The following is a 25,653-nucleotide window of genomic DNA, read 5'->3' on the forward strand; positions in this document are numbered from 1 at the left end:
TATACATATACATATACATATACATATACATATACATATACATATACATATACATGAAAAACTATTGGAAACAGGAAAGAACCTCATGCTACTTTGTTGTCTCCATAGTACCTGGTATGCAGTAGGGGCTCAGTAGATACTTGTTGAATGAAAATTACATTGATTGCTTTTACTTTGGCCAAGTTTCAAGACCCTAGGGCGCCTGGGTGGCTCAGTCGGTTAAACGGCTGCTTTTGGCTCAGGTCATGATCCCGGGGTCCTTGGATCGAGCCCCACATCAGGCTCCTTGCTCACCGGGGAGCCTGCTTCTCCCTCTCCCTCTGCCTGCCTCTCTGCCTACTTGTGCTCTCTATCTCTCTGTCAAATAAATAAATAAAATCTTAAAAAAAAAAAGTTTCAAGACCCTAATTTATGTTACTGAAGTGAGTGTAAATAAATTAATTTCTGAGATTGTCAGTAGATTTAAATAGTTTACGTTAGACTGATTTCAACTAGGCTTTGCTCAATTTCTTGATTAATTTTGGATGGAGTTTTCAATGACAAAACAAAGGTAGAATTTTATCTTTTGTTTGTATTCCCAATAAAGGTGACTGATTTCAGGTCCTATGAGACCCTTCCTTCTTGGTACACTGTCTTCCTTCCCCTCCGGACCCCAGCAACAAAGCAGTGCCCTGACACTGGGCTGGACTGGGATTGACTGAGCATGTTCTAGTCCAGCCCTGATTCACCCTGTGGTCTCTTTAGAACACACACACACACACACATAACCCAATCTAGAAAACTAGGTTTTGTTCTAAAATTGTATGATACTCTAGCTTAATTTATAGCTACTTTGAGGACTAAAATGGTTATACAATATATTGGTGTCTGTCTCTATTGTTAATAGAAATGTATTGTGGACTTTAAAAATGGTTAAAATGTAAAATTTATCTTCTGGGGCTAGGGTTGCACTGTGAAGAATGACTATTTCAAACTTTGTTCAATCCGGTAACAATTCTAAGCTATCCATTACATTCTTAACTAGGTTGTCAGAATTTGACTAAATTGCTTGCTGAATTGGATCCGGATATCTGCAGGATGCTTGGAAACAGCCCTGGCTTGGGCCCCAGTCTCCCATGGCAGGGGGGGATTTTACTTTATCATGAAGCAGATGGGCCCAAATGGTTTTGCTGTTAGGTTTTGGGATTAGGTCAGCCAGTGATTTTTTTTTTTTTTTTTTTTAAATAGTTATTTGATCTGGGACAAGAGTTTTTGGGAGGTTGCCCCCAAACAAAAAACAATGTATGCTTAGCATTCACAAATCATTGTTGCTTTAGGCCCCTTAGCCAGAGTATTGGGCAAGCAAGCCAATTTCAAGATTCTGTATAACTAAGGGAACTTTATTTTGCAAATACGTAATTCAGCATATTAAATTTTCACAGTTTCTTTCCATTCTTTTTGTAATCTGGATCTGTGGTATTTGAGTTCCAAAACAGAAAAAAACCACTTTGGCTTCATACTTTTAAATTGTTTACTAAGAGTAGCAGTTCTTGGCAAATAGATTATGCATTCGGTAGATTCATTTTTCCCTAGATTTTCCAGACAGTGAACATATTTAGGGTAAAAAACAATTCTAGATCGTACATTCTATGGATGGGATGTTGTCCTAGAGATTTTATTTTTTAAAAATATTTTATTTATTTATTTGACAGAGAGAGCACAAGCAAGGGGAGCGGCAGGCAGAGGGAGAAGCAGGCTTCCCACGGAACAAGGAGCCTGATGTGGGTCTTAGTGCCAGGACCCCGGGATCATGACCTGAGCCCAGGGCAGACGCTTAACCCCCTGAGCCACCCAGGCACCCATATCCTAGAGATTTTAATCCATCAAAATTTCAGTGTTCTTTCCTTTGAATTTATAGTCAATTCATAAAGTTTTTCATCGGCTCTTGTAAAAACAGTTTGGGCACATACCCGGAATAAACATTCACCTAACATGAACAGGTTTAATGGGCTCGTCACTATCCCCAACAAAATATTTTAATGTTCACTTTGATCCTTTAATAACTTTAGAAAACTTGAAAATTGATGAAACTCTTATGTGCTGTGTTTCATTTATGCCTAATTTGAGCTATTCATCAGAAGAAAAAACTTCTAAAGTGTTCATTTTTATTTTGTTTTACCTTACTCTGGTAGTCAGATACACCAATTGTTATTTTTCCGGTAGCCAAATACAGAGGTAGTTAATTGCGTTGTAAAGCAGAGCATTTATAGAGCCATTGAGGATGAGAAAAATGGTATGGCCTATAAGATGGACACAAATTTTTGTTAAGAAACAGCAGGATCACTTCTGCAACAAATGAATTCCCTTTTAACATTATGCTGTGGTACGGCCCTATGTGTCTGAGGCAGTCATTAGGAGCAGCAAAAAGTTCATATTCTGAGCAGATAATTAAATCGGAGTTTCAGGGGTGTCTGGGTGGCTCAGTCGGTTAAGCGTCTGACTCTAGATTTCTGCTCAGGTCATGATCTCAGGGTCGTGAGACTGAGCCCCTGTCGGGCTCCGCAGTGCACTCAGAAATAAATCTTGAAAATAGAAGTTTCAGAAAGGATGGGCTCCCTTAGGTCACCTAAATGGGCAGAATGGGGAGTTGAAGCTCTTTGCTGTGGACTTGGCAGTGCCTGGTCTGTATTCCTCCCTGGGGAAGGAGGTGAGTGGGTTAAAGGGTTGCCAAGTATGCCTACATGCTGCAAAGAAACAATTAATCCCAAGAGAAACAAACTCTGTGTTGAAATCCTTAGTTAGCCTACAGATCCCTTAAAGACACCCCCCCCCCCACACACACACCCCAACTAAATGAAATTTAGTCTCTCTAGCCAGGGTGGATGACACTCATTTGAGGTTGGCCTTGTTGGATTTTGTGGCAGTGTTATCCGGCCTAAGTGTATGACAGCATGAGGTAGTTTCTGTTTTCTAGACTTGTCTTAAGCAAGGGTCCGATTAACAACTTTTATGGAAGTTTTAGAAGGAGAGTGATTAAGATAAATGCCCCATGATCTGGAACATGAGGAAAGATGCTTGTATCTAGATCTAAGGTTTCAATCTTACCTGGATTTTTTTGAATTTTGTCTTTTGGTGTTTCTAGTTTCTGATAGTGTGTAAAGCATGGGGCATTAAATGGTACAGGAAGGACTTTCCTTTTCATGTTCTGAAAATTAAGGGCTTTACCCTTTCTTTCAAAAAAAGTAGCTTTCTTTGATATGGGGCTTTGCTGTAGGACACAGCAAGGGGAAACACTGTGCTTCTTTTTGATAATGACCTTCTGAAAAATAAAAGCTTGTGATAGTTTTGATATCATTAAGTAAATTTTCTGTTCTGTCCCTGGAGATTTTTTTTTTTTTTTTTTAAGATTTTATTTATTTATTTGAGACAGAGAGAATGAGAGACAGAGAGCATGAGAGGGAGGAGGGTCAGAGGGAGAAGCAGACTCCCTGCCGAGCAGGGAGCCTGATGCGGGACTCGATTCCGGGACTCCAGGATCATGACCTGAGCCGAAGGCAGTCGCTTAACCAACTGAGCCACCCAGGCGCCCGGAGATTTTTTTTTAAACCCTAAACCAATGAGGTTATTGGCTGGCATGTTATTCTGAAATTTTTAGGCTTTTGACTAATATGAGAGCTTATGAAAGATCAGGCAAGCATCATCTTGCATCCTTGGATCATCATCTGTTTTCTGCATTGCAAGGTTTCTTCTTGCTCTTCCTTCAAAGGCTGGGGGTGCCTCTGTCTTCCCTCTTTGTTTCCTAGTATCATGGTCCCATTCACTTGTAGCTCACCTTTTTACCAAATATTTTGTCCTGCAATATGTTCTTGAAATCGCCCACCTCTTCATGGCTCTTATAGGGTTTGTTCTCAGCCAGGTAAATGGCAGTAACTAGTGTGTGAGAGGAAATGAGAAAGAGCACTGTTCTAATAATTGCCCTCCTGAATAGAATCTGTCATCACTCTGTCTCCTCCTTGAACAACCTCGTGGACACACATGTGTTCTGACATAGGTCATCCAAAAAGCCAACAGAACACACTAGTTAATCACATTTTTGCATTGAAAATCTTCTTAAGGGGAGAAAACAATTTTTCTGTAAGAGAAAGATTGCAGTTCAGTTGTGAGGACATGGAAACAAGTCTGAGGAAGGCTGGCAGCCTGTTAAAACAGGAAGTTTGTGATGAATGGTTTTTAATCAAGTTGTAACCATTCATGATAGCTTTAAAATTCCTGTTTATGTATCCCTTTGCTTCCTATCACAAAATAGCCAACCTTTATTTCCTCAGCTTTGTGTCCAGGGGTGCACTAAGTGCTTTCCATATACATGCTGCTGTTCAGTCCCTAAGCATCCTATGTAACAATCCTGGGTAATTACTGATTCACAAATGGCGAGACTGGGGCTTAGCGAGATCAAGGCACTCACTCAGGGTGGCCCCGCAGTCAGCCTGACCCTGGGTTCTGCCTCTGTGTGCTTCCCCACAAACGTGAAACTTCTCATGGGGCTCATGAGTTCTTAAATTTGTCTTTTTGGTGTTTTACATGAGAACATAATCTCCCACATGCTTTTTTTGCTGGAGGTTCTTTAATATAGTCATATTTTCCTTCTTTGGAATGATTTGAGTCAGAGAGAAAGCTGTTTAGAGCTAAATGTGTATCTATAGCCATTTGAGAATCTATAGCTATGGATTGGTTTGGCTAGGGGAGGGACATTGCACGTTCTTCGTACTTGTTATACATTTCTTCTAGGAATAAAGCCCCGTGTGCTTCTGCTTTTTGTAAATGAACACTCACAAATTTTTCATCTGCATTTTAATCTTTCCAGACTCTCTTTTCCCTAATATGAAATGGGGGCATTAGGCCAGATGACTTTCCCATTGATTGCCTTCTAGTTTGCAAATTTTATGAGGCTGTGAGTCCTTTCTTCACAGCCCTGGGCTCACTGGAGAAGCTGAGTCCTCCTCAGTGCAGACCTGGGGTGAGACTGGCCTATGGGATTGTTCGGTGTCCAGGCAAGGACCGGTTCCTGGGCAAGGATACCAGCCTTTTGGAAGAAGAGCTGAATGCTGCTGGAACCTAATGTGTAAGCATGTAGATTAGCTATTCACGGCAGATCTTCTATTCCAACACTTTTCAAACTTGAATCTATATGCTGTCTATTGATAGTGTGTCTATTGACATCACTTGTAAAAAGAACAATTGGCCAACAGTCACATGTTTTCCTTCTTTTTGCAACAAAATGGATTATTTTACAAAGTTGTTTTATTAGCAACCTTAATGGGAACTCTGTTGAATAGAGATTATTCCGACTTTCTCCTAAGTTTGTTTTCACTTGTTGAAGTGCAGGAAGAGACGGTGTAAGAGAGAGGAAGCAGGAGGAGGGAGTCCAGTCCACGCTGGGAGTCCGCAAAACAATTGCAGGCATTGACAGCGTTCACAGAAATTAGATAAAATGCTTTTGGAAAAATCTAGTTTGTCTAGCATTTTGAAAGAATTTCTAGAATTTCTAGAACAACAAGTTCATTTAGTCATGTGTTCCAGCGTCTTAGTTTGAAGTTCTTTTTGTTTGACTTGGTCACTGTTGCTCACACCCACCCTGCGGCAGGGTGCTGGGCAGTGCTAGGCTGCAGGGGCCTCTGGGGCCGCTCCATTTTCCTGTGGGTCCCCACAGCCTCCTTACGCACGCTTTCCCCAGGGCGATGCTCATACCTGAAGTTCACACTTCAGCTGCTATGGTTTCCTGCCAGAAAGAGTAACCCCTTAGAATCGAAGCAAATCCTATTTTGTGAATTTATTATCCAGTGAGGCAGAAAATTAGTTTTGTAAACTAGTATTTGTAAGCAGAATTATTTCCATTCCCTCAAGATGCATTCATATAACCTTAGTCTTAAGTATGTTCTTTTGATTCTTAACGATGAAGCCAAGGAGGTGGTTTTTCTAGCTGGCAGCAGTGTTACATGCAGACTCATGAAACCTTGGTCTGAGTCCTAGTTGTACAGTTCATTTTCTGAGCCTCAGTTTTCCCATTTCTAAAACAGGTTCAATAATATCTGCCTTAAAGGGATCTTCCAAGTGTGGAATCAGATGAGGTTTTAAAAGCAATTTGTGTATAAAGTAAAATTCAGACCTAAAGTATGAAGGCCAACTTAAGTGGATGGTTTTGTTTTATTTTTTGGTTAAACACAAAAACCAGACTAGTCTTAGAACTGCCAACCAGGAAAAAAAGTGGAGTGAGGGCAAGATCCATGGCCGAGAGGTGGTGGTCTCCACGCACACCAGTGGACAGGCTAGATGGAGCCAAGCTGGCAGCTCGAGTCAGATGGCAGAATTCAGGTTGATGAGGGTCCAGGGGACAGAGAAGTGGTCAGGAAGAGCCTGGGGCAGGGCAGGGGAGGAGAGATGCAAACCGAGGGCTAGACCAGACTGTTTCTTCAACCCAGGTCTGGTGGGCCAAACAGTTTGCTAGACTTGACTCTAGGGCTGGCTCTCCCTAGGTTTTCTTTGTTCAGGCTTCTAGTAGATTAGACGCCTACTGTAATAGACTAGGCGTCTCTAAATGTTCTTTTTTGTTTTTTTGGTTTTTTTTAAGATTTTATTTATTTATTTGACAGAGACAAAGCGAGAGAAGGAACACAAGCAGGGGTAATGGGAGAGGGAGAAGCAGGCTTCCCGCTGAGCAGGGAGCCTGATATGGGGCTTGATTCTGGGACCCTGAGATCATGACCTGAGCCGAAGGCAGACGCTTAATGACTGAGCCACCCAGGCACCCCTCTAAATGTTTTTTTAGAAATCACATACCCTTTCCGATGTTACATTTGCACTATAACAATACATTGCATACATTATATAACATATTTGCAAATATAGATTTAAAAATGAGTCAAAAAACTTAAAACTAAATGAAAGGTATGAAGGTTGCTTCTTGCTTGTGCTTCAGTGGCTCTGATTATTGCTTTAGACAGCAGGGCTGGGAGCATCCTGGGAGGGGCAGTTCCTGTCCTGTGTCCTCAGGGCTTCTAGGGGCCAGCCTCAGAGCCTAGTTTCTTCCAGCCAGGGAGCGAGGCAGGAGAGCAGCAGGGCTCAGTCATAACCTGCCCCCCCACCCCGCCCCCCGCCCCCAGGAGATACCAGACTGTGGTCTCTTGACTGTGGCCTGTGTAATCCCTGCCACTGCCTACCCCACCAGGCGCTGGCTGAGTGCGGAGCGCGGCGAGCCCGCAGCCGTACGTGATGCCCATGTGCAAGGCTCCGTGGCAACACCTCGAGAAGACTTCAGGATTCTCGTGACACTCACCGGCAAGGGTAGTGATACACCAGCTTTGGTATCTGAAGTCCTTCCTTATTAACATCTGTCCACAGCACCCGAGACACTATCTAGTGCAGAGAGAAAACATCTTATCTCTTACCCTGAATGGGTCTGTTTTTCCAGTACCTGACATGTAAAAGCCTTGTGTTAGTGGCAACAGCGCAAGGTGTGATCATAAATAAAATGGTTATAATACAGATAAGTCTTTAAAACACAGACGTGTTATTTTATAGATGCCGTTATTCTAATAATAACGACAGCTAATATTGATTGAGGTAAGCACTTTACATGTGTTATCTCATTTCATCTCCACAACAACCCTGTAAATGTAGAACCTATTAATCCATTCAACAGATACTTGTGTGCCTCTTGGTGATGGAGCTGTGAGGATACAGTGTACGAGAAGACAGACCAGGTCCTGGGCTCATGCAGCTTACAGTGTAGTGGGGAGCCAGGCACTCCCCCAAGGGACCACACATAGCAGAATCCTAATTGTGGTGAGTAAACAAGGTCCTGTGTTAGGGAGCCATAGGATGGGATGGTTCCAGAAGAAAGGGACATTTGGGCTGAGAGAGAAGTTGGAGGAGGTGGGGTGGTGACCTTTGGCAGGAGAATGTCAGTGCTCTTGGACAGTTGTTTGTGCATCATTTTCTGTCCCAAGTGGCCGTTGAGGTGGACTTGTTCTTGCCCCAGGTAGATCGTAAAGCACCTAGAAGGCAGACTCTGCCTGAATCCTTCTCTTGTCCTTCCCTGCACCTTGCCCAAAATAGGTCCCAGTAAACGTTATTTGGCATGAATTGGTACATGAACAGATGGATAAAAGATGTGTAAGACCTTACATCTTCCCTGTGATGTGTTTGGGATGTCAGTCACCAGACATTCATTGAATTTGTCTTGTGTGCAGAGCGTGTGTATGTGTGTAGGGGCTTTCAGATTAGGAAATAAAAACGTACTTCAGCCCTTGCCCTTTAAGCCGCTTGGAATCCATAGAGCTCCTGAAATCGAACACCTGGGAGTTAGAAGCAGGCTGAAAGAGCAAGCACATACCTTGTGCAGCTACTCCTGCCCCCGACACGACCCACTGGGTTCTTTGGGTCAGGCTTCCCAAGAAGAACGTGCTGCCTTGCTTGGGGTACAGTCGGGGAGCAAGTGGCAGAGAGGGTATGTGTGGAGGAAATCCAGCTTGGCATTAGTAAAAAGCCCAGGCTGCAGAGAAATACAGCTGGTGGAGAGGAAATTTGCTGATGTGGGGGAAAAAACCCTAATGGCGTCATGTAAAAACTCAGGATTTGGGTAAGTGGCTTACAGTGCCTGAGTTTTCTGTCTTCACAGCCTGCCTCGTTCCTCAGGTACTATTTTGCTCATAGTTCAAGAACTGAGTATCTTCCAGCACCGACAGTCGCGTGTGGCTCTGCGCACCGTTCACGGGAGAACTGCCGTTCCCTGCAGCCGTGGCTGTGCCCTGCAGGGATCTACAGACATAATACCATTAATAGCAGCACACATTTTTACAAGATTTACCTCTTCAGGCCCCTCCCTGCCCGCCCTCCACCAGAGCCCTGCTGGCTGTATGAAAAACAGGAATTTTTGTAACAAGCCCTGCACAGCAAACCTTTTCCTGTTTGGAAAAAATTTTTTTTTAATTGTTGGCAAAGTTAGAAGACAGCTCTGTTACTCAAAGAGCGACCTGAAATGTCCTCTTAGAAAAATATGGAGCGTGATGTTTTGATAAGTAGGGGATTGCTTTGGACCCCCTTTTTGGAGGAGGGGGTTAAGTCCAAGTCTGAGTAGTAAGTTAGCGTATGTCCCACCTGAGTTAGTTGAATGCTTCCTGAACTTTCTGAAGATTTCATCATTACACGTTCTGCAATCTCATTAAAAGTGTCCCCTAATTGCAGTTACAGATGAGCTGATCTAATTGTGTGTGTTGGAGAGCTGCACCACCCTCCACCAGTCAGTGCAGACAGCCAGGAAGCCATCATCTAGGAGGATCCTCCCCCTTTATCATTAACTAAATGTGACAGGGACAGGAGTCAAGCTTCCTTTCCTCCAGAGATTTCATCGTGGCTTATCTGGGTGTCTGTTGTGTTCCAAGAACAAGATAGTCATGATGGAATATTGTGCAAACGTCCAGACTTTCAGCCTATAGAACATGTCATAGGGTCAGAGCGCTCGGCTCCCTTCCAGGTCTACCCCAGGGACAGGCCTGCCTCTTTTTCAGGATGAATTTAGAACTTGGTTTGCTGGTGTTAGTGGGTCCAGGAGATGAGGCTGTGGCTCCTGGGAGCATACATAGGTGTGTGTGTGTTTAAGATCCTTCGGTAGGGTTTGGAGACTCTTCTGGGAATGAAATAGGCCATTGGAGAAATGTAGTCTTTGGCCTCTTTTAGGGGTTCTTGTATGTACTTAAAGTCTTCCTCAAAGCTTGTCTTGAGTTGGGGATAGATCAAGAGGTGGGAAGGAAGAGGAAAGTCTAGGGAACAAAAGAAACCTGCCTGCCACCCACTCGCACACCTGCCCAGCATCCAGCCCGGAAGCCCCCGTTCAGGGCCGTGTCTGCCCCGCACTCACTGTATGCCCTGGCAGAAGGGCTTGTCACGTTTGCTGCTCTGTTGCAATTCTTGGGTGGAATGTAGTACAGAGGGTCAGAGGGCATTTTGAAATATGGATTTCTCAGCCCTGGCTGTCCAGCCTCACTCTACTCAGATTTTTGCATCTCTTTTTAGAAAGGGAGATTTATTTTTCTTTTCTGTTTTCAATCTCTTTTTAATAAGAAAGCACTTGAATTCATGGTTTTTGTTGAAGCCTTGGCCTTGTCCTGCTGTGCAAAGGCTTTTTCTGGCGCAGCGATTGGCACTCAAAGCATCATTACATCCCACATGGATGGCAAAAGGTTGTGGGCATTGTGGCTGCATCCCTGGGTGACCACAGATCCAGCCAGAGCCTTTTCGTGGTCAGGGAGAGGGGCCACAGAGGTCCAGGGTGCCCAGTTGGCCGAGGGCGCCAGGGAAGGCTTGGGAATCACGCACAACGCCCTGCTCCCAGTGTCTATGACACCCAGAATCCTGCTCCTGGCCTTAGGCTCAGGGCCCTGATGACAGAGGCTGCTGAATGAGCAGCTAGTAAGGGTCTACTCTTGCCCTGTTCTGTATGGGGAACAAAAAGCTACAAGACAAGGGACAGAAGTCCCTTGGAGTCCCTCCTTTGGAGCCCATTTTTCCTTTTCCATATGTCCCAGAGGCTCTCCAGATGCTGGCAGTCTCACCCATGTGTCCATTAGAGGAATCAGATTGGGGCTTCCTTGTTTGCAGTCTGGCCTTGCTGCTTTTACTGAAGCTTGAGACTATCTCTGGCCTCCTGTATGTTTGGAGTTGTGGGTGTGTGTTTGTAATACGGCTAAACTCCTACCCACACCCCCAGTAAATAGGAAGAGGGGAGCAGGGCTCAGATTGGCAATATCCTTGTGCCCCCAAAGTTGGGATCTGGTACCTACTTCTTGGTGACCGCTTACCATGTGCCAGGCACCACTGAACATTTTATTTTTTAATTTTATTTAAGATTTTATTTATTTATTTAACGGACAGAGAGCGAGAGAGGGAACACAAGCAGGGGGAGTGGGAGAGGGAGAAGCAGGCTTCCCGTCAAGCGGGGAGCCCGATGCGGGGCTCCATCCCAGGACTCTGGGATCATGACCTGAGCTGAAGGCAGATGCTTAACAACTGAGCCACCCAGGCGCCCCAACAACACTGGAATTTAAAATCTCCCTTTTTTGGCAGTTCAACTTTCTAAAATAAGAAATACGATCCTGTTTGTCTTATATTCACCTATATTTGCCTAATGGACTTGAAAAGTAGAAAGGAATCTAGGTCTTACTAGTTTTCAGGCTTTTAATTCTTAACTAAGAATATACCCTGCTTCACTTCTTTCTTTTCCATAATCATGTGGGCCCAGTAATATAAAACTTCTCACTTGTGTAAATGGCATATGTGCAATCTGAAGAGAACTGGCAGTAGTTTTAGGGGTGATAGAATGGAAAGGGTTTTTGATAGCACTTTGTTACAGAGTGCTATTTGCAGAGCATTGTAGCCAAGCAAAAATTTAAGTGGTTTTAAAACCAGTTCTGTAATTGCCCTATAAAATATAGCTATATAAAAGATGTCTATAATAGTGCTTATTTAATTTTGTCCCCTCATTACGTTAAGATACAGATACTGTTTTTAAGATAAGATACTATTTCTCTTATACTGGTTTGAGCTCTTTTATAGTGGAGTTCAGAACCCACATGGGTGTAATTGTATGGGTTGAAATCTGTACCACAAACTTTAAAAATTTTTTACTTGTCTTCCCATCTATCTGTCTATACCAAATAGTATTCCAACTGGAGAAGTATTGTGTTTCTAACATGATGTTTTGCTTTACAGAATTCAATTCGCCATAATCTGTCCCTACACAGCAAGTTCATTCGTGTGCAGAATGAAGGAACTGGAAAAAGTTCTTGGTGGATGCTCAATCCAGAGGGAGGCAAGAGTGGAAAATCCCCCCGGAGAAGAGCTGCTTCCATGGACAACAACAGTAAATTTGCTAAGAGCCGGGGCCGGGCTGCTAAGAAAAAAGCATCCCTCCAGGCTGGCCAGGAGGGTGCCGGGGACAGCCCAGGATCTCAGTTTTCTAAGTGGCCCGCAAGCCCTGGCTCTCACAGCAACGATGACTTTGATAACTGGAGTACATTTCGCCCTCGAACTAGCTCGAATGCTAGTACTATTAGTGGGAGACTTTCTCCCATTATGACCGAACAGGATGATCTTGGAGATGGGGATGTGCATTCTATGGTGTACCCACCATCTGCTGCAAAGATGGCTTCTACTCTACCCAGTCTGTCTGAGATAAGCAATCCTGAAAATATGGAAAATCTTTTGGATAACCTCAACCTTCTCTCATCGCCAACGCCATTAACTGTTTCAACCCAGTCTTCACCTGGCACCATGATGCAGCAGACACCATGCTACTCATTTGCACCGCCAAACACCAGTCTGAATTCACCCAGCCCAAACTACCAAAAATATACATATGGCCAGTCCAGCATGAGCCCTTTGCCCCAGATGCCTATGCAAACACTTCAGGACAACAAATCGAGCTATGGAGGTATGAATCAGTATAACTGTGCACCGGGACTCTTGAAGGAGTTGCTTACTTCTGACTCTCCTCCCCATAATGATATCATGACAGCAGTTGATCCTGGGGTCGCCCAACCCAACAGCCGGGTCCTTGGTCAGAATGTGTTGATGGGCCCTAATTCGGTCATGTCAACCTATGGCAGCCAGGCATCTCATAACAAAATGATGAACCCCAGCTCCCACACCCACCCTGGACATACCCAGCCAACATCTGCAGTTAATGGGCGTGCCTTGCCCCACGCGGTCAACACCATGCCCCACACCTCGGGTATGAACCGCTTGGCCCCAGTGAAGACAGCTTTACAAGTGCCTCTGTCCCACCCCATGCAGATGAACACCCTAGGGGCCTACTCCTCAGTGAGCAGCTGCAATGGCTATGGCAGGATGGGCATTCTCCACCAGGAGAAGCTCCCCAGTGACTTGGATGGCATGTTTATTGAGCGCTTGGACTGTGACATGGAGTCCATCATTCGGAACGACCTCATGGATGGAGATACTTTGGATTTTAACTTTGACAATGTGTTGCCCAACCAAAGCTTCCCGCACAGCGTCAAGACGACGACACATAGCTGGGTGTCAGGCTAAGAGTGAGTTAGTGAACAGGTAAGATCACCCCAATGTCAAAAGACCTTCTGAAGCCAGAGCTTAAAATAGAGGAACACAGTAACTTGCCATATATCTTCCATAGTTGCGACTTTTCTGATGTCAGCTGCCTGTTCCTTGCCGAGAGGCATCTTTTATCATGCGTTCTCTGCCCCTTTTGCAGCTCATAAATTTTTTTTTTTTTGAGCTTAAGCATAAGGAAGCTTCCTTTGACTGCTTTAAAGGTTTTCTTCTGACAGTTAGATGGCTGCATCTTTTTAGTAGCTCTTCAATAAATGAATGTGTTTGATACAAATCAAATACTGCAGTTTTGTTTTTTTTTTTTTAAATAGAATTTTCCCCCATTGAATGATTTTGGAGCTGTTTGAGAAAGCTCCCCCCCTGCCCCCAAGTATATCTGTCACTCTAATATGTTAAATGGAATTGATTTTAATTTGGCTGTATTTTCATTGTGTGTTTTTTCTAGGCTACACTTAAAAGTACTTCAGATTGTCTGACAGCAGGAACTGAGAGAAGCAGTCCAAAGATGTCCTTCACCCCTCCTTTTCGTTTCTTGATTTAAAAAAAAAAAAAGAAAAGCATTTCTTTTTTCCTTTCGTCAGACTTGGCAGCGAAGACACTTTTCCTGTACAGGATGTTTGCCCGATGTTTGCAGGTTATGTGCTGCTGTAGATAAGGACTGTGCCATTGGAAATTTCATTACAATGAAGTGCCAAACTCACTACACCATGTAATTGCAGAAAAGACGTCGAATCCTGGTGTGCTTTCAAGTTTTGTACATAAGCAGTAGCTGCAGAATTGTGTTTGTGTGTGTTTTTGGTTTTGTTTTGGTTTTTTTTTTTTTTTAATATCCATTTGGTCCAAGGAAAGTTTATACTCTTTTTGTAATACTGTGATGGTCTCATGTCTTTGATAAGTTAAACTTTCGTTTGTACTACCTGTGTTCTGCTGAACAGACGAACCACAGAGAACCAAGCTCTCCATCCTGCGCCTCCATGGAACAGCTTTGGGCCTGTTCACAGAGCCATACAACTCACATGAGAACCAATAGCCTGTTACCAGTCTGCTGAATTCATGGACTTGTCAAACACCTTTGGGGGAAAAACAGATTAAATGCCAGCCTTGTACAGGTCTTTTCTATTTTTTCGTTTGTTTATTTTGTTATTTGCAAATTTGTACAAACATTTAAATGGTTCTAATTTCCAGATAAATGATTTTTGATGTTATCGTTGGGACTTGAGATCATTTTTGGAATAGATGCTGAACTGTAATGTTTTCTTAAAACTAGAGTCTACTTTGTTACATAGTCTGCTTGTAAATTTGTGGAATCCCAGGTATTTGAGGCAGCATCCGTAATTTTCATTTTGTATTTCTAACTGGATTAGTACTAATTTTATATGTGTTTAACTGGTTTGTACACTTTGGGATGCTACTCGGTGTTGTTTCTGACTAATCTTAAAATCATTGTAATTAGTACTTGCATACTCAACGTTTCTGACTGTTTTGGCAGGAGAGCGATGTATAGTTAGGGACATTTTGCGTTTCATGTGTAGGAGAACTTAATACGTTTTTTATGTGTGTATTTGAAAGAAATTCCATCTGCTCCTATTATCCCGTGAACTGAGTACATCACAGAGCATTGAGTCCTCTGATAGATGCCTGTGTGCTGTGTTGTGTCAGTTACTCCCGAGGGGCCTCGTGATGTTTGTGGATCAGAAAGGGAGTCCTGCGTCTAAAACCGTGCTCCTCTCTCAAAACTGGGAGTTTTGATCAACTCATCCTTTTTGAGTTGAGCTTCAGCAAATGTTTCCCCTCGTACTTCTGTGTTCTTATTTTGGTGTAGGTAGAGGTTGCTTTTGTAGCTCTGCCTCGAAGGATTATGTTAAGACTCACACTTCATCCCTCTGTCCCTTCTGTCCTGCAGATTACGTAGCACACTGTGGAAATTTAGGTGGAAGGAGGAAAATTTAAAATAGGACTTTACTGATTTGCAGAATGCTTCGTGTCCCTGAGTGCAGATGGCTACCAAAGGGAACTAGAGCTTGTTTAAGGATTGGGGCAATTAATTTGAAAACCCGACAAACCAGCTGTAAGTTGCATATTTGAATTTATTTTAAAAGCTCTTAGTGTAAGTTAAAAATTGGAGAATTTCTTTAGCCTTTAGCAACCTAAGCTATAATTCTGCATCATTATGTTTTAATATTTTGCAATTACCTATAACTGACAAACCAGGTTAATTGGCTTTGCGCCCCATCGGTATTTTCAAGTCATGTGGAATGCCCTAAGTCAGCACAGTAAAAGGAGCAGGTGTATGAAATTGTTCCTCTTGCCTTCTTGAGAAGGCTCTGATTTCTTTCTGTGTACTTAGCCTGGATCACACTTGCTTTGTCTTGCATGTGAATTGCGGATCTGTTGGCTTGGTTTTTCCTACGTGTTTAACAAGAACACAAGTGTTCTTGAAAGATTTCCTATAGGAGGCCAGCTCTGTTGTAAAGCTTCCCACTGTGACTTCTGCTATTTTGAAAATTCATTAAATAGCCTCCTCTCCAACTATCTTCACTGTTGGCCACTCCAGAATAGGTCTGGTTTTGGAAACCCTTGTTCCTCTAAGCAGTGCCTTCTGCATATGTGATAGAACTTGTCGATGCCAGAGTCCTCGGGTTCCCATTCCTGTTGCCGTGTTCACCTTCTTTCCTCCTCTCGTGCCCTCACACGACGAGCCTGAGAGCTCCCCCTCATTTGTTCATTAAAGAGGCAACTACAGCTGAAATCGCTCTTAAAATCTTACTACATCCTAGAATAACTTTTAAAAAGATGTTTCTTCCTCCTGAGTCTGTGTAAATATCTTTTTTTTTTTTTTCCTTCAGATTTCTCCTTGTGTTGAGATTCTGACATGAATCTTGGGTATCTCTCTGGGGTACAGTGAAGTCCAGTGAAAGACACCTTGTCTGTTTTGAAAACAAACATTATGTGACCTCTGGTAATTCTTCTTCTGTACGAATACTGACTTTCTGGAGTAATTAGTATATCAGTTATTGTACATGATTGCTTTGTGAGATGTGCAGATGATACCACCTATGCAGCCTTGTTTGATTTATTTCCTCTGGTTTGTACTGTTATTAAAAGCATATTGTATTATAGAGCTATTCTGATATTTTAAATATAAAATATTGTTTCCGTAATATAGACATATGGAATATTTTTAGGTAATAGATGCATTACTTGCAAAGTTCCGCTTCAACAAACTGACAGAGTCTAAATTAATTAGCAAATGTTGTATCCCAGTGGGCAGTAAATCAATGGAATGTACCAAGAAGAGAAGAAGGACGCTTAAAACGGGGGAAAAAAAAAAAGTTTTCCAAAGTTACCCAATTTGGACTTGTTCAACTGCTGGGTATATGTTACCAACACCCCTCTCCCTCCCCCAGACTTACTTGAAATTCTCACATTCAGCTCTTAAGAGTGCTTAATTTATAACTGACTTTTAAACGAGAAGTTTCTCTTGTGGTTTTGGTTTGGGAGTAATCATTCATTAAAAAATGCAATGTGGTTTATGCAAACAAAACAGCCTTGCATTACTCTTGGCCTCCTCCTTGAGGGTGGTGCGCACAGCCTGGCGGTGTGGCCAGGGGAGTCCTGTCAGGACGCGGCCGTGCCCGCCTGCATTTCACTACTCGAGTTCAGTAACAGCGCGGATTCCATGTTCCTGTTCCGATACTCTCTGAGAAGTGCCTGATGATGCTGATGTACTTACAGACACAAGAACAATCTTTGCTATTATTGTATAAAGCCATAAATGTACATAAATTATGTTTGAATGGTTTGGTGTCTTTCTTTCCTAATTGTGCAGAATAAGTTCTTTATTAGTGGGTTTTTTTTTTTTTTTTTCTTAATATTTAGGTTGGGTGAAACCTTGTGAGCCACAGTGCCATGGTGTCTTCACATCTGGTCGTTCTCTTGGTGGGGGTGGGGGGAGGGCAGGGAGGGCCAACTCTAAGAGTTGAAGCCCCGAGAGTTGAACAAGTAAAATTCTTGATACTAAATGACCTCAGAGTACTTCATCTTTGGCATGTCTGAAACTACATCCTGTATAGTAATTCCTAGGCATATTAAATCTCATGTCGGAACAGACCGTGCTAAAGGTAAAAACCCCTGAAGGGCAAGTTAGGAGAGTCCTGGCCAGGAGGGCGCCCAGCAGACACTGGCTGCGGTGCACGGGGAGCAGTGGCTCCCATCCCCACCTTACACCCCTTGCTGAAGGGGGAGGATTGTGTCCTCCTTTAAGTGGCCACGGGTTGGAGGTTTGCTTTATTCAGAAGATGCCTGAGGAATGAGCTAGGATTAGATTAATGTGGTTAAAATGCATTTTGAAACCAGGACAAAGTGTAGTCTCCTTGCTCCTGACTCATTTACAAGGCAAGTGAATGAATGAGAGTAGCAACAAGGAGATAGGTTAATTCTAATGTTTATCTGTTTAGACACCAGAAGGTCAGTCCAGCTTTCAGGGTTGGTTGGTTGGTTTCCCTTGCTTCTAGCAAATAGAACCCTTTCTTTAAAACACATGATAGTCAGAAAGCCCAGAGTGTAGAACAGATAAAAGCATTTACTCCCAGGCCCTGGGGCTCAAGCACAGATCACTCGGGGAAAACTGATCTAGCTCAAATGCAGAGAAGTGTCCTGATCGTGCTGTCAGAACTCAAGCCAGCAGGCTCCTTTCATAACCCTCCGTGCATATACCCCAAATCCTGCATCTCGTGTCATTTATTGAGACCAGTTACCAAGTTTTAACATCACTTGATGAGAGGGAGCGACGCAGCAGGAAGATTCCCCAGATGGATCCCAGGCCTGGAGCTCGATGCTTAACGTAAAAGGAGAAACTTCTCGGGCCGTACATAGCCCCCACCGTGAGCAGACCGCTGATGGTAAAACCAGGATGTGTACCTAGGATTGTTTCTTGACCAGTGAACCTGCCACCCTGAAGGACTTTGCCTCGGCTATTGTCTTGTCATGTTTGAGCTGGCCCCTGGCTGTGCTGTGCTAGGTAAAGGTACACTGGTCGGAGTGGTTAGGTAGGTGGAGGGCTGCTCTGAGAGATGTATCGTGCTAAGTGGCAGTCTGAGTTAGATGCCATCACATGCGCGTTGAACTTTTGATCTGCTTGTGCTCATTACAGGCCCCTGAGCCTGCAGCCGGGTTGGGCCGTGACCTCCAAAATGAGGGTGTAGTCACGGCAGGTGTCTTACTCCAATTTGCTATTTCATTATTTTGGTGTAAAAAATGGGTGGGGGCGCCTGGGTGGCTCAGTCCTGATCTCAGGGTCGTGGGGTCGGGCTCCGCACTCAGCGCAGAGTCTGCTGGAGATTCTTTTTCCCTCCCTCTCCCCTTCTGCTCTTCTCCCTGCTCGCTCTCGCTAAATCTTTTGAAAAGTTTACACTGGTGATAACATACATGGAGTCTAGGATGTTTTCCAGTTCCTTAAACTGGAAAATGACATTTCCTGTGGAACGGAAAGGAAGGTACGTATGCTGGTGTAAGAGAAGAAAGAAGGCGGTGAGTCCCATCAGTGGGGGATACATCAGGAAACCAGATGTGAAACGGGGACAGCTGTGGTGTGAGCTGAAGGTGTCTGGAGCCCTTGGAGGAAGCTACAGAGTGGCATGGGCATCCAGAAGCTTGAGAATTTTTAGTTACTGCAGGTGGCTGGTGGGGGGAGGCCGTGTGGACGCCTGGCTTTGGCAGTATGGCTGTGAGGGGGGAAGCTCCACATTGAGAAGCCATTCGTCTGTTCTAAGAAAGGGAAGGAAAGGAGATTGGGGCCAACTTTTCTTAGCTGATTGGTGGCAGGATTCTGTCTTCTCCCAGTCCCCCATGAATTTAAAGGCCAAATGAAATTTCTTGGCATTAGTAAGTACCTTTACTGTGTTTCTGTCTTCCAAAAGCGCAAGTCTTGTTTGCACTGGAAGCCACTGGTGGAAAGTAAGGATTTACATCCTCCAGGAAGAAAGAGGGCGACTTTGTGAGGGCTCAGCTATTCATTCTTTACCTCTCATTCCTTCCATGAGCTCCAGTCCCCCACCAGCCAACTTCTCAGAATTCGCAGAGAACTTAAAAGTTGCAGATGGTAGCCCGGGAGCCATGTTGGGTAGTTGTACTGCTAGAGTTTCTGCAAACATTTTTGGGGTTGTAACCATAGGAGAATGGCTGCCCCACTGAGATGAGCTTCGTTGAGACAGCTGCTTAGAATAGGGCTCACAGGGGACCATTTTAAACCAGTTTTCTTTCTCTCTGATGCATTGGGATAAAGGGGGGCGTCTGTTCCGCACTTCAGTGCTTGGTTGCAGATCGAGAGCTGAGATGCCCATTGCTTGTTTGTGCTGGTGTGAGGGATGCTTGGTAGGCTTGCGGAGTGTGATCTGCTCTGCTTCTTGGGAAGTGATTGCCTCACAGATAAGGAGAGTGGAGGATACCTTCTACTACCTGCCTCCCAGGTTTGATGTGAGGATTAGAGGATGAGGTAATGTCTGTAGATGGCTTCCTGTGTCCGGGAGAAAGACCTTGTACGTGTGAGTTGGTGTCAGTGTAGGTAATAGTAGGCTTTGGGGATGTGTTTCCTTAATGGGGCTTTTGGGCGGTCAGCATTTCCTGCAGGATGAGTGGGAGAGCCACTTGGTTCATTTCCATCTTTGCTCTGCATTCTTATTTGCACTCTTGCATCTCTTACGCAGGGGAGTGTGGACAGTTGGCCAAACCGATACTCCCAAGGGAGTCGATAGGCCTTTCTTTTCTTGGTAACTTGAGAAATACTTAGTAAGTTGTAAACCTGTTATGTGCCCATTACAAACTAGTTGTGATACTGGTCTTTAAGAAGTTTCCCATGGTCCCATACCAAAGAAAATTGAGAGACCTTTAGGCTGCTTGACCTTGGCTTCACCCCAGTCATGTTTTCCCAGCAGACCGTGGAGGACGCCAATTCCCTGTGTTCTTTTTAGACCATCCTTCTTTGTGATAGGGAGAGGGGAGGGGAGGAAAAGCCTGATGTTGTGGAGGCCACAGTGAGGTATTGGAGCCTGAACCTCCTGCTCATGAGAAGTAGTGCTTACATTTGCAGGGATTCTGAGAGCTGATTTTTTTTTTTTTTTTTTTTTTTAAGAGAGGGAGTAGGGGGAGGGGCAGAGGGAGAGGAAGAGAGAGAAAAGCAGGCTCCACTTCCAGAGCCTGATGTGGGGCTTGATCTCATGCTTAACTGACTGAGCCACCCAGACGCCCCATTGAGAGCCGATTTTAAATACCACCAGTATTTACAATTAAATTAGGTAAACTTACAAGTAAGTTGTAAGTTATATTAAGAAAAACAAGGGTAGTAAATGCTCAAAACGCATCACCAATGAGTTTCATCCTAACGTACTGCATTGTACTCTTGTCTGCTCTTGAGGTATGTGTATGGCTCGTGTCTGTCTGGCGGGAGTATCATTTCATGACGTGCTTCTGCTCTGCTGAAGCCGAACAGTTTCAGGTGAATGAACGTAATTTGAATGAGGGTAAGAAATAGTTTAACAGTAAGTCGTATCAGTTAAATTTACTGAGAAAATACATTTATTGAGAAAAGAGTCTATTGGGATGCAAGTCCATTTATCTAATCCGGGCTGAATCGCTGTCATATGTTGGCACCAGATAAAAGAGTTTGGCAAAAGTCAATGAAAGCATTTTGTGGGAATCACTTGGCCTGACAGAACTTATGATAGAGAGTGTGGTATATTTTCATATTTGCAAATTGTATGCTACACATCCTTCACGGCAGTAAATTCATAATAAACTTAAGTATATCCAGGCATCCGAAGAGCAGGTTAAATATTGACCAGCACACCACTGACAGCGTAATGAAGGCGCTAGAGGACTGGCGGTTTGGGTGATCTAGAACAAACAGAGTGGGGATAGGGGAGACAGAACAGGAAGTTGTGGTGAGGCCCAGGGTGTGGTCGGGGCACTGGGTGACTGAGTAGCCGTGGGGTACGGGCCCTAGCGGGGGAAGAGGTCCGGGGAAGATGAGGCCTGGCGGTCGCGTGGGGCATGCACATTAGATTTCAGAGCCAATGGCAGCAGGACCTGGGGCACAGAGGAAGTTTCAAATTCAAGTGCCAGAGCCTTTAGTTTGGGGGAGAAACCAGGAGGCACATGGCAGCTGGTTATCAGTGACCAGGAAGGGTACACAATGGAGTAGCCGGATAACCTAAGCATCAGCAGAGGTTTTTTAACCTTGCCGGTGGAAGAAAAAGGTTCTGGAGTTGGAAGTGGAATGCGAAAGGACACCACTTCCACTTTTGAGACTCAAGGCGTGTCACTTAGGGATCTACTTGCTGGCGTGAGTGGGGGAATGACCTGCGTCAAGACCCCATACCAATGCCTGGCACCCAGAAGGGGCCCCAGAAATTGGGGATGACCAAACATTCTGGTTTGCCCAAGACAGGCTTGGGTACTTTGCCCGGCATAATTGTTAAGGCTGCTCTTATCATTCTGAAGGGCTCAGGTTTGGGTGGTTAATTACATGTTCACTATATGTGGATAACTGCTGTTGGGTTTCTACTTCCTGGAGCCCTCCCTGCACAATGGATGTACCGAGAGTTCCCTGTGGGTGAGAGCACTCAGGGCCCCCTGGAAGAAGCTGCCTTCGGCTGGAGGGTCGTAGTTTAATCCCAGGCCTATGAGGTCCTTCCCAGCCTTCTTTCTAGCATTTTCATATGCTGGAAGATTTGTTTATCGGGACTGTCTTTCTCCTTTCCTTAACTGAGGTACAGCTCGAAGCCTTCCCTACCCTTCAGTCCCACCCCAGCCTCTCCTCAGAGGAGTTACTTGAACAGGTGGGTCAGCTGAGTTTCAGGGCTCCTTTTCCCAAGACGCACATGTGGCTGTGTTGAGCTCTAGCTAAATAATAATAATCCTCCGTAGTCTCCCAAGGCAGCCCAGTAACCATCCGCCAGAGAAGCTCGGAGCCAGGCCTGACTGACTTGGGTCATCACCAAGCTCCCAGTGAGCCTAAAGCAGTTGGCCGGTACACTTGACCACTGGACAGAGCCAAAGGCATTCTTTGGTGAGCCAGGCTGCATCTGCCAACATTCCAACAAATTAAAAGCAGACCTAGAAGCCCAAGGTATTTTGACAGGTCTGGAACTGCTATTGGCTTTCTTCAACCGAGGAGAGCTCAAAGGTGGGAGAAGGGATAGGACCAATGATGAAAGACCTGTAAGAGATCATTGGCTTTCCTTGCCGCCAGTGGTCCCCCCAGGTTGCAAAACCCTGCCTTTCCATATAGCTTTTCTCTGGGCTCAGGGGACAGAGCCAGTCCTCGTGTTTATCACCCCCCTCCAAAATTGCCATTAAGAGTGCCAGTGCATCTGCTTACTGCCACCCTGGGAAGGGTTAGCAGGTCTGTAGCTACAGGTCGTGCCAGTCCTGCGCCAGTTTAGAAAAAAGGTGTGTGTATGGGCAACTGTTCAGCCTTAGTTGCTGATGTGTTTTCACAGAACCTCCCTTGGAAAAGACATAAACGCTGCCATTTGTAATTTTTGTCTTAAAAAGTGTTGCTGTGGGATTGGGTGGCCTCTACTTCTCCCCTACCAAATGGAATTGGATAAAATACGTGGATTTTTGCATCCTGATTTTTAAGAATATTATTGTAAAATTAATTTGAAGTCTTCAAATATTTTTTGAAATAAAATATTTTGAAAGGAAGGTAATTTTCTCCTTAACAAGACAAAAAGTTTTTCCTACTTCAGTTCATCACACCTACCCAAACCAAGACTTGGTAAAAAGGAGACATTTCCTGAAGTCAGGCAATTTTGTTTAGAAATACTGTTGAAGTTGTGGTAAGACATACCCTGAATAGAGAATGTCATTTATCCCTGTAAAATATATCTTACGAGATCTCAAAATTCTTCGAGCCCTATGGGCTATACTTTAAAATTAGTGTTATCTTTAAGGTTCCAGTTCCCTTCTGACTCCGTTTTCTGTCTTGAATAATTGATACTCTTAAAAGCATGAATAATTTTCAAAACCCTGGCTAGGACAGGCTGGAAGCATTTAACAGCTGTATGGAATCTCATGTAACCATCATGTGCCTTTTTTTTTTTTTTTTTTTGAAACAATTGTCCTTGTCTTTTGTAAGAAAATCACATGATTAAAAAAATAGAGGACTAGCAATAATTCTGCTGTCACTTGGTTACTGGCAGGAGTAGGGATGGGGAGGAAGACATAAGAAAAACGCATTCTTAGATCTTACAGCCACACCAATCTGCAAACCTTCCTGGAGTAAAGAATTTCCTTTGTCATTTCTGGGTAACTAAAAAAAGGCTTCGGAATGTTTCCAGGACTGGGCATTCTGTTGTGTAATACTTTTGGAGTCTGAGTTTACCTTCCTTTGCTCAAAGAGTTGGCTCGAAACCCAGCCATCTCCCCCCTCCTGAATCTGAGTGTCAGAGAAACTGATAGGAATTGAGTGAATGAAAATTCAGTCTTTATTATGGACAATAATACTCCCTCTGGGGTTAGAATTTCTTAATGTAGGGGCGCCTGGGTGGCTCAGTCGTTAAGCGTCTGCCTTCGGCTCAGGTCATGATCCCAGGGTCCTGGGATCGAGCCCCGCATCGGACTCCTTGCTCTGCGGGAAGCCTGCTCTCCCTCTCCCGCTCCCCCTGGCTTGTGTTCCTCCTCTCGCTGTATCTCTCTCTGTCAAATAAATAAAATCTTTAAAAAAAAAAAAAAAGAATTTCTTAATGTATTTGACAGCAAAAAGAAGTTTGAATCAGCTGCGGATCCCACAGATGCTGGTCGACCCAAGTGTCTTGAAGTGAAGCGTGCCTTTGTCTCCATTGTCCCTGCGTGGGAAGAGAGCTGTGGGTACCTGTGTCACAGCCTGAGGAACAGGGGAGGCCTTCTGCCATCTCTTGGATTCCAGAGAATGAAAGTCCCAAATGCGAAATGTTTGAAAGCAGCAGGGCTAGTCATTGACCTCCACAAGGAAAGTGCTGGAATTGAATATTTCTTTGCGACATGAGCCAATGTTTTTTTTTCAGGACAGTTCTAAGACTCATGGAGGAAAAACTATAATTAAGAAAAGTGGATGGGTTATTAGGAAAGGCTTTCTATTCAGAGTGTTTTGTGAGTTTAGTAGCACTTAGCACTTGCAATGCCTTCCGTCAAAGGATACCAAGCACCTGCCAGTGTAAAGAGCAGAGGGGCACCTGGTTGGCTTAGTCGGCAGAGTGTGCAACTCTTGATCTCGGGGTTCGAGTTCGAGTCTCCATGTTGGGTGTAGAGATTACTCGAAAATAAAAGTAAGAGCAGAGTGAACCCACTCTAGGTGGACCACAGACTAGGGAAAAAATGTCCCCTGGGTCGGGGAGTTGTGTTACTGGAGACCCTGAGGGAACCTGCTGACGTGAGACACAGTGTTTCTCAAAGTGGGAGCTATGAACTGTGGGCAACAGAATTATTTGGGAACATCTGTAGACATGTCACGTCCAGGGCTCCTCCCAGACCTGTGGGTTCAGAATCTGCAATAGGAGTTACGATGGCTGAGAAATCCGCATTTTAACTATTCCAGGTGATTTTTATGAACAGTGATGTTTGAGAACGGCCACCAGTCTGTGGAGGTACTAATAACATGTACTGCTATTCATTCATCCGTCCGATGATTAATTATCTACTGAGCACCTGCTGTGTCCCAGGCCTTCTGCAGAGGGCTAGGGATACCCTGTGTGGTGAACGAGACAGGACAGACCTGTTAGCCACCCTCCTGAGGCTCGACGTCTTCTACTCTCTTCAGCTGTGGAGTGAGGTTTACTCTACCAGAAAGATGTCATGAAGTATTCTTTAAAAATAGGCTACTTGGGTCAGATGAATACTGGGCTGATAACAGACCCTGAAACTCTAAAATTTCTGTCATCCATCAAAGGCTTTTATCTGCCTGCCGTGCTGGTGAGTGCTGAATACATGGGCTGACTAGAGTGGCCCCCTGTCCTCCAGGTGCTTATGAGTCGAGGCTTGGTTTGGCTTCTCACCAGCATGAGGCTCAATCCCTGAATAACTCTGTGGAGTGGCTTCTAAACAGCGTGAGCCAAGAGGCAGACCTGGAAACACAGCCGATTTGATCCGGAGTGATCACATGGCTGAGCTAAATGCTTCCAGGTCTGAAGAAAATAACCCAGTCCATGAAGGATCTGTTTTCCATTGGAAATGAGCCTTTAAAAAAAAAAAAAATAGTAAAGCTGTAGGACAGAAGCCACTCATCTTGCAAAATCTTTGAAGGAACGTAAGCTGGACCCAGTTGTTCTGGCTCAGATGAGCTTACCATACAGACCTCTGTGGCCCAGGCTGGGCAAGCGCCTCCTTGTTCCCCGGCCAAGCCTGCTGCAGCTCCAGGGTAGGGAGCCTCTCTTCCAAAGCCCTGGTGAGCAAGAGCCACAGCGTGAACCACCCTGGGGTAGGGTTAGACACTCTATCATGATAATACACTGACACGTCGTTTGGGTGGTGTCCTCAGGCTGAGCTCTGTTCCACACA

General features: G+C 44.5%; 1 protein-coding gene across 1 annotated transcript in view; it reads left to right on the forward strand.

The window, feature by feature from the left end:
* FOXO1 (forkhead box O1) overlaps positions 1-16,920 on the forward strand; it is a 99,577-nt gene extending 82,657 nt beyond the window's left edge. The window contains exons 2-3 of the mRNA XM_035003491.1: positions 11,743-13,098; positions 13,565-16,920. Of these exons, the coding sequence (XP_034859382.1) occupies positions 11,743-13,080 (1,338 nt within the window). The 3' untranslated portion in view covers positions 13,081-13,098; positions 13,565-16,920. The remainder of the gene's footprint in view (positions 1-11,742; positions 13,099-13,564) is intronic.
* The last annotated feature ends 8,733 nt before the right edge of the window (positions 16,921-25,653 follow it).

Source organism: Mirounga leonina, unplaced genomic scaffold, assembly GCF_011800145.1.
Source record: "Mirounga leonina isolate KUSES-001 unplaced genomic scaffold, KU_Mleo_1.0 Mir_127, whole genome shotgun sequence".
Lineage (NCBI taxonomy): Eukaryota > Metazoa > Chordata > Mammalia > Carnivora > Phocidae > Mirounga > Mirounga leonina.